The sequence below is a fragment of the Lithobates pipiens genome, unplaced genomic scaffold (assembly GCF_037356315.1).
Source record: "Lithobates pipiens isolate NorthernLeopardFrog02 unplaced genomic scaffold, aLitPip1_a1.2 Scaffold_23, whole genome shotgun sequence".
NCBI lineage: Eukaryota > Metazoa > Chordata > Amphibia > Anura > Ranidae > Lithobates > Lithobates pipiens.
Genome location: NW_027507785.1, coordinates 133,224,928 through 133,238,044, shown reverse-complemented (window position 1 = coordinate 133,238,044; position 13,117 = coordinate 133,224,928). Strand labels below are relative to the sequence as shown.

At 46.2% G+C, this 13,117-nt stretch overlaps 1 protein-coding gene across 3 annotated transcripts in view; it reads left to right on the top strand.

Annotated features, from left to right (window-relative positions):
- Positions 1-9,903: 9,903 nt before the first annotated feature.
- ANKRD54 (ankyrin repeat domain 54) overlaps positions 9,904-13,117 on the top strand; it is a 131,621-nt gene continuing 128,407 nt past the window's right edge. Inside the window, exons 1-2 of one of the 3 annotated variants that reach the window (XM_077452395.1) lie at positions 9,904-10,218; positions 12,846-12,893. In XM_077452395.1, the coding sequence (XP_077308521.1) occupies positions 10,011-10,218; positions 12,846-12,893 (256 nt within the window). In that variant the 5' untranslated portion in view covers positions 9,904-10,010. The remainder of the gene's footprint in view (positions 10,219-12,845; positions 12,894-13,117) is intronic. The other 2 variants (XM_077452394.1, XM_077452393.1) reach the window with 2 other exon arrangements.

Genomic DNA, 13,117 nt, shown 5'->3' with positions numbered 1-13,117 from the left:
CACATGCCCTCAACATTGGGAGGATGCTTTGGGGGTCCGTGACCCCTCAAAGCACCTTGTCCCCATGTTGATGAGGACAAGGGCCTCATCCCCACAACCCTGGCCGGTGGTTGTGGAGGTCTGCGGGCGGGGGGCTTATCAGAATCTGGAAGCCCCCTTTAACAAGGGGACCCCCAGATCCTGCCCCCCCCCCTGTTTGAAATGGTAAGGGGGTACAAAAGTACCCCTACCATTTCACAAAGAAAGTGTAAAAAATGGTTAAATAAAACAAACACACTTTTGAAAAATTCCTTTATTAAAAATAAAAAAAAGATTCCAGCGGCGGTAATCCACTCTTGCTATCCAGCGACGGACGGTCAGCTCTCCATCGATGTCTAATGTCATCCAGCGCAGCGCAGCATCCTTCTTCTGTCTCCGTGGAGGAGACACTACAGACATTCCGGCGGCTTGACGTTTCTTATATAGGGTGGGCGGGGCCACCCGTCACCTGACCCCGCCCCCCTCTGACGCAAGGGGAAACCCGGGGTTCCCTGTGACGTAGGGGTGACCCGCACCCCTCTGATGTAACACAGGCAGGTTTCCGTTACATCAGAGGGGGGCGGGGTCACCCATACGTCACGGGGAACCCCGGGTTTCCCCTTGCGTCAGAGGGGGGCGGGGTCAGGTGACGGGTGGCCCCGCCCTCCGTATATAAGAAACGTCAGCGCCGGAATGCCTCCAGTGTCTCCGTGGAGGAGACAGAAGAAGGATGCTGCGCTGCGCTGGATGACATTAGACATCGATGGAGAGCTGACCGTCCGTCGCTGGATAGCAAGAGTGGATTACCGCCGCTGGAATCTTTTTTTTTATTTTTTTATTTTTAATAAAGGAATTTTTAAAAAGTGTGTTTGTTTTATTTAAACATTTTTTACACTTTCTTTGTGAAATGGTAGGGGTACTTTTACCCCCTTACCATTTCAAACAGGGGGGGGGCCGGGATCTGGGGGTCCCCTTGTTAAAGGGGGCTTCCAGATTCTGATAAGCCCCCCGCCCGCAGACCTCCACAACCACCGGCCAGGGTTGTGGGGATGAGGCCCTTGTCCTCATCAACATGGGGACAAGGTGCTTTGAGGGGTCACGGACCCCCAAAGCATCCTCCCAATGTTGAGGGCATGTGGCCTGGTACGGTTCAGGAGGGAGGGGGGGCCGCTTTCTCGTCCCCCCCTCTTTTCCTGCGGCCTGCCAGGTTGCGTGCTCGGATAAAGGGTCTGGTATGGATTTTTAAGGGGAACCCCACGTCAATTTTTTTTTTAATTTGACGCGGGGTTCCCCTTAATATCCATACCAGACCTGAAGGGTCTGGTTATGGATATTTAGGGGGAACCCCACGTCAAATTTTTTCTTAAATTTGAGGCAGGGTTCTCCTTAATATCCATACCAGACCTGAAGGGCCTGGTAATTGAATTTGGGGGACCCCCACGCTTTTTTATTTATTTATTTATTTATTTTTTTATCAATGACTTTCAATGAGTGTTCACTGTATTACGGGAGCCGACAATTCATTATAGCTGCGAGTGATTTTAAAGGACTTTTTTTCCTGCATAAATGACACTTTGTGCAGGGACAATTCTAAGCACGGGAAACATGCGCCCCTTCACAGGCATACTATAGACAACCCCCCCCCTACGAAATTTAAAGGAATATTACACTTTTATTGTTTCACTTTAATCATTATTAAAATCACTGCTCCCGAAAAAACGGCCGTTTTTAAAACTTTTTTTTGCATTGATACATGTCCCCTGGGGCAGGACCCGGGTCCCCAAACACTTTTTAGGACAGTAACTTGCAAATTAGCCTTTAAAATTAGCACTTTAGATTTTGAACGTTGGAGTCCCATAGACTTTAATAGGGTTCTAAAGTATGCTATATAGTTAGCTCCGTCGAATCTTCTTTATACATTCGACAGACACCATAAGCCTTCCAAGACAGATTCGACCGTAATTCATGTGGATTTTCGGACGAATGCAATTTTTGAACGAAAAACGAAATAAATAAAAACGAATTTCGGGAGTAACTAAATAAATTAAGTTTTCAGACGAAAACGAAATTCCGAAACGAAATATTTTACTCTGCACATGTCTAATGCCTACATCTCCAGATGTCATACAGTTCTGCGGAATGCAAAGTGGATTGGAGTGTGGGTAAAAGCCTCTTGGACTTAGATGTAGTGTCAATATTGTAGTCCATAGTGATGTTGAAATCGCCACCAATAAGTAAAGCACCCTGTTTAACTTCATCAATTTTTTTCAGTAGCCTTTTCAGAAATCTCAGCTGATGAGAGTTCGGAGCGTAGAGGCTAACTACCGTATAGAGTTTGTTGTTGATTTCTCCAATAACAATGACATATCGACCTCCAGGGTCGGTAGTAAAAGACTTAAGAGTGAAGGTTACAGAAGCACTGATGAGAATAGCAACTCCTTTATGTTTACTTGACACTGAGGCCTGGAAAATATGTGGGAATTTTTTATGATGGAGTCTATGCTGGTCCTGTAGTGTGAGATGCGATTCTTGTATGCAAAGGACATCGGCCTTCAGCTTGCCGGCCTCCTTCCAGAGGGCAGCTCTTTTAGCCGGGTGGTTAAGCCCATGTGTGTTAAAAGAAACAAACTTTACCATTGGCAATCATTATAGGGAAGAGAGTGTAGTAAGCATACCCAAGCGGTCTTGGTCAGATAGAGGTCCTCGAGTATCCTGTTGTGGAAACGATCTTCAGCTGTGAGACTGGGAATCTGAGAAATTAGATGAGTCCATCCTGTGAAGAAGTGAGGGGGGAATAGAACAGAAGGGAGAGAGAAAAAAAGAGAACAAACAGCAAGCAGGGGAAAGCAAAACCAACATGGTTGCACGTAGAGAAAGAGAAACAGTAAAAAAAATAAACTCGGAGCTTTATCTTGCTCCGGATTAAGAAAAGGGCCCTTTCCAGGAGCCCGTGGCAGAATTTCTGCACTAAATGTCATGGGGTGTAGAAAACACTCGGTGGCATACGTGCTAGGGGAGCCGGGTATTGTCGAATAGGTTGGTAGCGTGTGACGGAGAGATCAAGTGCGTCTCCTGGAGGAGGCATTTTTGTGTTTCCTGGATACAACCTGCCAGGTGTCGCTAACATCCATTGAAGCTGGTGGAGACGTGTGAGATTCTGATTGAGCTGGAAGGATGTCCCATGCTCTAAGCAGCTTCAGTCCTTCCTCCAGGGAATTGACCACAGACACCTGCTCATCTTTAGTGATATGTAACTTAGCCGGATATCCCCAGCGGTATAAGATGGCGTGGTTACGCAGAGCTTTAGTAATGGATAGCAGGGCTTTATGTTTCTGCATGGTGTACTGGGACAAGTCCGCAAAAAGCTGAATATGTGCATAGCATTCAGGTGGTTGTTTGTTTTTGCGATGAGCAGACATGAAATTTTCTTTAATGTGGTAAAAATGTACCCACATAAGGACATCCCTAGGGATGTTGTCTGGTAGATGGGACGGTTTTTGGAGTCGATGGATCCTGTCAATCAGTAAATCAGAGTCAGTAGCGTCCGGCAGAAAGGATCTCATCATAGTTTGAGCATATTGCAATAGTTGGCCCGGGGTGATCACTTCGGGGATCCCCCTAATTTTGAGGTTGTTGCGGCAAGATCTATCTTCAAGGTCAGCGACCTTTGACCTTAGCCAGGACACCTCGTCAGCTTGCCCATTATGGGCATCAACTAATGAGTTATAAGAGGTGGCATAATCGCCCATTTTTTCCTCCACATGAGATACTCTGTCTCCCAGCTCCCCCATGTCTGCCTTAAAACTCCGCATGCAGTCCATTAGGTCCGCGTGGAGGGAGCTGCGAAGGGACACCAGCATGTCTTTCAGCGTGGTGTCAGACACCGGCTGGTTGGTGGTGGGGAACGAATGGAGCGTTTCAGCTAATTCCCTAGTATCATCCAAGCCCTCGTGGTCCCCGCTCACCTTGTCGGCGGTCACGTCCACCGTCAGACGGGGTTTAGATTTCGCCGGGCTCCGGGACAGCGGAGATGAGACATCCGGAGGGTCTCTGGACACGCTGGGGCTGTGTTTCGGGCTCGGAGAGGATGTCGCAGACTCGCTGGAGGTAGGCGGCGAGGTGTCTCCGGCGCCATCTTGGAGTAGGCCGCGGTCTTTCTGCGGGAAGAAGTGTTGAAGTTTATGGAGCTGTGAGACTCCTTTCCTCTTTTTGGCCATGTCGAGGGAATGAGGGATAGTTCCCACACAGGTAGTGGTTAGTTAGAGTTAAAGTCCTCTCCGTTAAGCGTCGTTTCCCCGGTCTCCAGCACGGAGCTATCTGCTCACACGTCCATGCAGTAGCTCGGTAGCCGGAGCAACAGTTTTTGACAATGCTTGATTTTAGAGGGGCATACAATCTTGTGAGGATTAAGGAGGGAGACAAGTGAAAAACTGTGTTTAATACCAAAACAGGCCATTATGAGTACCTTGTAATGCCTTTTGGCCTTTGTAATGCCCCGGCAGTTTTCCAGGAATTTATTAATGATGTCCTCCGAGACTTGTTGCAGTTATTTGTGGTGGTTTATCTTGACGATATCCTCATATTTTCCAAGTCCCTGGAGAGTCACCACACAGATGTCTGTTGTGTGCTTCAGAAACGAATGCCGTGTACACACAAGTGGAATGTCCAACAGAAAAAATCAGACGGGAGCTTTTCATCGTATATACCGATCGTGTATATACCCCATCTGACTTTTTACGCCGCAAATTATGATGGACCTAGAAATAGAACAGGTTCTAAATATTTCTGACGGAACCAATTCCTATCGGGAAAACCGCTCATCTGTATGCTGTTCTGATGGCCCAAAAATTATGCATGCTCTGAAGCAAGTACGAGACGGAAGCTATTGGCTACTGGCTATTGAACCTCCTTTTTCTAGTCCCATCGTACATGTTGTATGTCACCGCGTTCTTGATGGTCGGACTTTGGTGTGATCGTGTATACGCAAGACAGTTTCAGTGGAATTCCGGCAGAACTGCGTCGGAAAAACCTTCAGAGTTTATTCCGACCGGAAAATGGTCGTGTGTACAGGGCATAAGAGAGAACAATCTCTATTGTAAAGTGGAGAAGTGTGAATTCCATCATGAACAGGTTAATTCCTGGGTTATGTAATTTCCAATGCAGAATTTTCAATGGACCCAGAGAAACTTTCAGCAGTCCTACAGTGGCCCCGACCTGTGGGTTTACGTCCTCTGCAGTGTTTTCTTTGCTTTGCCAACTATTATCAGAAGTTTATTCGTAACTTCTCATCTCTGGTCAAGCCCCTGACTGATATGACCAGAAAGGACGTTGACCAACGGAGTTGGTCTCAGGAGTCCATTAAGTCCTTTGAGAGTCTCAAGGCTGCCTTTGTTTCTGCTCCTGTGTCGGCACATCCTGATCCTACGTTACCTTTTATCCTTGAGATTGATGCTTCTGAGTCTGGAGTTGGCACCCTTCTGTCTCAACGTCCTACCTCTGAGAGCGCTATGCATCCTTGTGGCTAATTTTCCAAGAAATTGTCACCTGTGGAGTACAATTATGAGATTGGTGACAGAGAGCTGTTAGCAATCATTTTAGCCATGAATGAATGGAGACATCTCCTTTAAGGTACCACTGTGTCAGTTCTTATTCTTACTGACCATAAGAATCTCACATCCTTGACTGAGGCTAAACGCCTCTCTCCCAGGAGGGCACGATGGGCTCCTTTCTTGTCTAGTTTCAATTACATTGTCTCATTCTTACCCGGTACTAAGAACGTAAGGGCTGACGCTTTGTCATGACAACTTTCCTCCACTTCCAAGATGGCGTGCACCATCCATCTGCACAGCAAACTGAAAACATCCAGGGTTGAGTGGTGGTGAGTCTCCTGGAATAATCAACACTTCTAGTCAGAGGGAAAAGCTTGTCATCATACAGGCACTTACAATCACCCCATTCCACTAAAATTATTACAGCCTTGGAAGAATTTAATTTGGTCGCAGACTTTGTAGCAGACTTTGTAGCAGTGGACTTGGCGAGTGCAAGGCTTGGCTTGTTTAATGGCTCATTCAGTTTCAACAAAATGAGCCTTGTGGTACTAGGTTTCTGGCTTGGAAGCAGGCTTTATGTTCAATTCTGTATGATGAGAAACTCCTCTTAGGAAGAACACTTGAAAAAGCAATTAAGAGAGTAACTGGAAAGAAGTTGGATTCCCTCCCTCAGTCAGGTAAGAAGAGGCAACTAGAAAGAAAGAAGATGTGAAGGGGCGAGTGGCGCTACCTATATGTTAAATAGTGCTCTACCAAATCACTCTATAGTGATTAAGTATTAAAAGAACAGTTACCCTAAAGGTAATGGTGTAATAGTTATCACACCTCACCTACCCCAGTAGGTGAGTACTAAAACCCTCTTGGTGTGGACACCAATCCTACACAGGAGAGGTTATCACCAAAAATATAATGGCTTATAAATTAGTGTATAAAACATCCAGACATAAATATCATGATAGTATAGTAAACCTCTGCTTGTATAGTGTCCAAGACCAAAAATACAGGATGTGAGTGAACCCAAAAACCGAATCCATCGCCGCTGAAGACGTCTATGATGAAATGCGTACGGTGTCACTACGCACATCACATGACTTCCAGGAAGCTGAGCGAGTGGGTGGAACACAACCAGAGTGCATGCTGTCCACCTATAGCTCGGTTGCCTATGCTTTATACCGGCAAGTGCAGCCCTTATGGGACTAGGCATTTTACGCTGCATGAACTGCATTTTTTGTCTGTTTGCTTTTATACATTTTTTTTAACTAATCTTTTAATAAATGGAAGTTTTGGTTATACTGCACTATGGGAGCCAATTTCTCTTTTTTATGAGGATTATGAAAATTACATCTATCACAAACTGGATATCCCAAGGCTGCTCGAGAAACTGCAAAGGCTGACACCAGTGGTTACCTGCCAACCTAAGGAGCTATATGTGCATTACCCCTGTAGGGGTAGTAGGATCTGGTAAGTGGGGACCCTTGAGGGGGAGCACGCAAGTCACCTGTCAAGATTATGTGATCACTAAAGTCACCTGATACAACTCCTCTAAACACAAACAGTCACCTTCATTGGGATGAATGCACCTATGTGTTTTCTGTACACGGTGCGATAAACTGCATCTTAGTGTAATTTTTAATTTTGGTGCGATTTTTGCATTTTTTCTGTTCTTTTGTGCGAATTTTTGCATTTTGAGTTTATATACACCTTGATTTCATGATTGGGACACTATATGTATATACTTAGATGTTTTTGTATATGGGGCAATAACTACATTCTGGTGCGACTTTGGTGCGATTTTGTTATAACTTTTTTGTTTTATGGTGCAATTCTTTGCATTTTTATTTGGATTTGTTTTTTTTTTGGTTCACTCACATCCTGTATTTTTGGTTTTGGACACTATACACACTGTTACAAGCAGAGGATAACTATACTATCATGTTATCATGTCTGGATGTTTTATACACTAATTTGTAAGCCATTATATTTTTGGTGATAACCTCTCCTGTGTAGGATTGTCCACACCTAGAGGGTTTTAGTACTCACCTACTGGGGTAGGTGAGGTGTGATAACTATTACACTATCACCTTTATGGTAACTGTTTTGTTATAATTTATTCCACAATAACACTGTGTCTTTTAATACTTAGTCACTATAGAGTGATTTGGTAGAGCACTATTTGACATACAGTTAGCACGACTCGTCCCTTCACATCTTCTTTCTTTCTATAGCCTAGAGCCCTCTTACGGGGGTTTGGTGAGGCTGCAGCCTCCACACACATCCTAAGTGCAGACCTTCCTAATTAATTTGTTTACAAGAAGAGGCAACTGTTCTTTCATCTGAACCAGGCGATTCAGAAGTGATTTTGAGATCCAAGATCCTACAAACCAGGCTGAGAATATAACCATCCTCAATCAAGGGTACACAGAGCTCCTTTCTCCGAGAGGTCAAGACAAGAGCAGCTCAGTCTTCCAGAAACCTTCTATAATTGTTTTGGAGATTTGGGCAGGAAAACATCAGACACATGGGCAGGGGCGGACTGACCATTTGGTCACTCGGGCATTGCCCGAGGGCCCCGTGCCACTAGGGGGCCCCCTCAGGATTGCCAGCCTCAGTAAAACCAGGGACAGTATGTAAAATTCTATTTATTTTACATCTGCTTCTAAAATGTCCCTTACCGACATCCTTTTGGTCTTAAAATCCAGAGATTATAGCTGCCCCACCCCTCCAGTACCTTCTCAGTCAATAGAAACATGTCTGTGCATACTGTGCGATTGTATACTGTGTGTGTGTATACTGTGTGGCCCCATAATGTCTGATTGCCTGAGGGGCCCCATAATGTCCTATTGTCCGGGGGCTCCATGAGTTGTCAGTCCGCCCCTGCACATGGGTCATAAATTTAGTCAAAAAGGGCTACCAGATAAAATTTCTTTACCAGCTGCCAGTGAATTTACTGGAAACAACCTTGCCAAAAATTCAAAGAAATTCTTGACAGAATGCATAGAAGAGCTGCTTTCTGCGAAGGCTATAGTTCCAGTATCTCTGGGGGCTTAAGACTGGTGCTTAACATAAAGCAGTTGAATGCCCTCATAATGGTGAAGAAGTTCAAAATAGAGTCACTTCACACGATCATGTCAATTGTGCAGCACCAAAACTGGATGATTAGAATTGACTTCGTGAATGGCTATTTGCATGTCCCTATAGTCCCAGGGCATCAAAAGTTTCTACGCTTTGCGGTAGAAGGCATCCACTTCCAGTTCAATTGTCTGCCCTTTCTCAAAGGTGCTTCAGGCAGTAGTGAAGGATGATGGAACCCAGAATGGATATAAGGAATGGAGGAGATGACAGGAAAGTCAGGTGAAGGAACCCAGAATGGATATGAGGAGTGGAGGAGTTGACATAGATGTCAGGTGAAGGGTGATATAAACCCAGAATGGATATGAAATTTTGACATAGATGTCAAGTGCAGGGTGATAGCACCCAGAATGGACATGAGGAGTGAAGAAGTTGACACCGATGTCAGCTAAAGAGTGATAGAACCCAGAATGTATATGAGGAATGAAGGAGATGACAGAGAAGTCAGGTGATGGAACCCAGAATGGTTCTGAAGAATGGAGGAGATGACACAGATGTCAGGTGAAGGGTGATGGAACCTAGAATGGATATGAAGAGTGGAGGAGATGACACAGATGCCAGGTGAAGGGTGATGGAACCTAGAATGGATATGAAGAGTGGAGGAGATGACACAGATGTCAGGTGAAGGGTGATGGAACCCAGAATTGATATGAGGAGTGGAGATTGCACAGTTGCTAGGGTAAGAACAATGGAACCCAGAATAGGTACTGGGAGAAGAGGAGGTGACACAGTTGTCTGTGGAAAAGCAATGGAACCAAGAATGAGGATAAGGTGATGACAATAACTTGTCAAGGGAAGAGAGATGGACACAGAAAGGTTAAGAGAAGTGCAAGAGATTGCACAGGGGAAATGTGATGGAATGGGACCCAGGGTGGCTATGAGGAGTGGAAATGATTGACACAGTTTTCAGGTGTGGGTGATGGACCCAGAATGGGTATGAGGAGCTGACACAGATGTCAGGGGAAGAGGGCATGGCAACCAATTACCTTTATAGCTTATATTTTTAAAGCAAGATGAAGCTAGACGCTGATTGGTTACTATGCATAGCTACTCCAATCATTCCTAGTATGAATAGGAAGCGTATAGAGAAAACGTTGAATGTATAAGAATAGGTTGGAGAACGCCTGCCACCTTGTGGCGATAGAATGTCTAGGTAGGCAAAGGCTGTATCTAGCAAATTGTATTCAAATAAGCTGGACGGGGGCTTTCCTTACGTGTCAGGTTTCATAGACTATACTCAGTCGCGATTGGCTGCAGATCATTGTTGTCGTGGTTACTGCGGCCTAGTGCTGTCTGGAGCCTGTAGACTCGGGAATGGAGCTGGAAGAACCCAGCAAGACGATAATTTCTGCCGATGTGGGCGCTGGGGTCAGGGGGGAAGAGCTCTGCCCGTCCGCTGTGCCGGAGCTGCTGAGAGCACTATGGGAGGAACCAGAGAAGCAGAAGAGGAATTTCGGTGGCCGACTGAAGTCTCACCGACAACACCGTTACAGGATGTGTCCTCTGGGGAGGGAGAACTATGGTGAGAAGAGGCTGTGTGTGTAGTTGTGTGTGAGTGTGTAGTTGTATCTGTGTGTGAGAAGAGGCTGTGTGTAGTTGTGTGTGTGTAAGTAAGAAGAGGGGGTGTGTGTGTGTGTGTGTGTGTGTGTGTGTGTGTGTGTGTGTGTGTGTGTGTGTGTGTGTGTGTGTGTGTGTGTGTGTGTGTGTGTGTGTGTGTGTGTGTGTAAGAAGAGGCTGTGTGTGCTCAGCTGTCATCTGTCATCTGTCATCATAGATGATGATCCTTCTGTCATTATCAGTGTATGGGGAGTCCCTGCATACTGATACGGAAACAGTTCACGTCTTTTAGCAAAGTGTCAGGTCACTTACAACTGATACAGGTAGGTACTGGGAGGGGATCCCCCAGAGCATTTCACCAGAGCACGTCTCTGCCTCTGTTCCTGCCATTTCCACACGTTCTGCAAGATTTGTATGTTGACAGGTTTACATGTGTGCACATTGGGGGCGGGAGCGGATCCGGAGTCTAATCTCGGGAGGGGCACTGCCACAATTTGTCTGGAAAATGGCTGGTGTTGGCACATCAGTCATCATGGCACCATGGTTGTTATGGTGTCAGGATAATTGAAGCCCATTATTTCTATTTTTACATTATTGTATAAAATGAAATTGTTCAACTCACCAAAATGCAGAACCAGTGGGAGTCCAGAGTGTGTCACTTATCACCGTCGCCTGCCACCAGATGCAGCTTGTCACTTGCCACTGTCACCTGCCACCAGATGCGGATTGTAACTTGCCAGTTTCCAGTGACAGTGCCCCTGTTGTCCCAGAGTGAGGGTAGGCAGTGATAGATGATTTAATCTCTGTGCTGCCCGCACCTGCACGGTAATGGCAGTCTTCTTCTAGACACAGAACTGTGGTGATGCAGGGGAGCAGTAAGAAACGATGTCAATAATCTCTCTGCTCACCTGCTCAGCAGCCTTCCCACCTGCTCCCTCACCCGCTGGCCCATGGAGTCATCCGCCAGCCTGCTCACTCACCCCCTGAGTCACACCCCCCCAGCCTGCTCACTCACCCGCAGCGCCGGACCACTCAGCAGCCTGCCCGCCGAGTGTTTCGCCTGCTCGCTAAGTCACCCAACAGCCTTCCCACTATTGTCTTGGGGGGGGGGGGGGGTTACCCCGTTGCCTTTTCATTTAAAGATATGCAGGAAAAAGTCCCCAGCCGTTTATTAAAATTGCGTTGCATTCTGCTGCAGGAAAACATGCACGGGTGCCAGTGCATGAGAATAAATGACAGCCTCGCTTGTCTGCTATAGAGCAGACAAGCAAGGCTGCCATTTATTGAAATTTCTGTGCAGGTCTGTAACACATTCAGACCCACATATATGTGAACCTAGCCTAAAAACACGTTCACCGTTACAGAAAAAATTTAAAACTGAGCTAACACCGGACACCCTGCTGTGCCTACCTCTGGGGCTGCAGGGCTGTCAGCATTCCTGCTGCTGATCCAGACTTCCAGGGCTTTGAAATCCCCGCCCTTCTCTATGCAGCAGCAGCTTCTGGGACAGACCAGACTGATTCTAATTGGTGACAGTGAATCAGTCTGGTACATGCTGGAAGTTGCTGCATGGAGAAGAGTGGGGATTTCAAATCCCTGGACCAGCTGCAGGAATGCTGGCAGCTCTACAGCCATGAAGTAACTACGACGAGGATTGGGAGGTACCACCCCCCTCCATCACATCAAAGCTCCTGCCCCCCCCCCCTCACGTTAGAGCTCCTGCTTCCCCCCCATCACATCAGAGCTTCCACCTTTCACATTGATGTGAAAGGGGGATCAGATGTTAAAGGGGGAAGCTTTGATGTGAGGGGGGGTCACTTCAGAGCTCCTGCTTTCCCCTTTAATATCTGATCAGTGCCCCCCTCCCTTCACATCAAAGCCCTCAGTCCTCCTGTCCTACCTTATAATATTCACCGCAGCAGTATGGCACAGGGTGGGAGGCGAAGCAGGTCTGTATGGAAACTGGGAGGTAAAACAGGTCCTCTTCTGAATGCTAGAGTGGTACTTGATCAGTGTCATGCATTTTCATGGTGCAGTTGGTCCATCTGGCCTTGCCATTCAGCGTCATTGGTTGTTATGGTTCTGACTACCTGGTTTATGGCAATGCATTATGTAAATACAGGAAAAGTTGCTGTGGGCTTTAGTTTGGAGACCCCTGGTATATAGGGTATAGGGTCAGGCTTGGACTAGCCCCATCTGTCATAATGGTAGGCATAACAAACGATTCCTCTATCCTAAGCGCCCATACGGACTATGCAGTGAGTGCTTTTTTTGCCATTTAGAAAAGCCATGCCTACCCGATGCCACCAGTGTGGTGCCCATTATGCAGGTTGAGACATCAACGATGCATGCAACTGTTTATACACACTAGTTACAGTACATTCAGTGAAATCATGTCAAACGTTGTATGAAGTCATTGGGTCAAATATACAGTAGCTGCAAAAATGATTTTTCATCCTCCATTACAGCCAGCCTGCAAATGAGATGTGACAACCGTAGACCTGAAAATTAACTTAATGCACTTACTGAAGCAGGGGAGAAAGAATCTTGTATAGATAAATAATTCTGTTCAAAATGTTTCTTCACCAACAGCTCTAAAGAAGTTAAGAGAAGCAGCGAATGGGAATGACATAGATACAGGTAAGATTATTGGTGAAAGTGCTTTTTTTCTAGTTGCTGTTAATAATAATGTGTTCATTATTAAATGCTAGAACTGATCATTAGAGACCCCTTAGGCCGCGTACACACGCGGGGACTGTTCGCTCAACTTTGTCCGCTGAACAGTGTTTCGGCGGACAGTCGGCTCGTGTGTGGGCTTTCAGCGGACAGTTTCAGCGGACAGTCTGCTGAACAAAGTTTTTCGG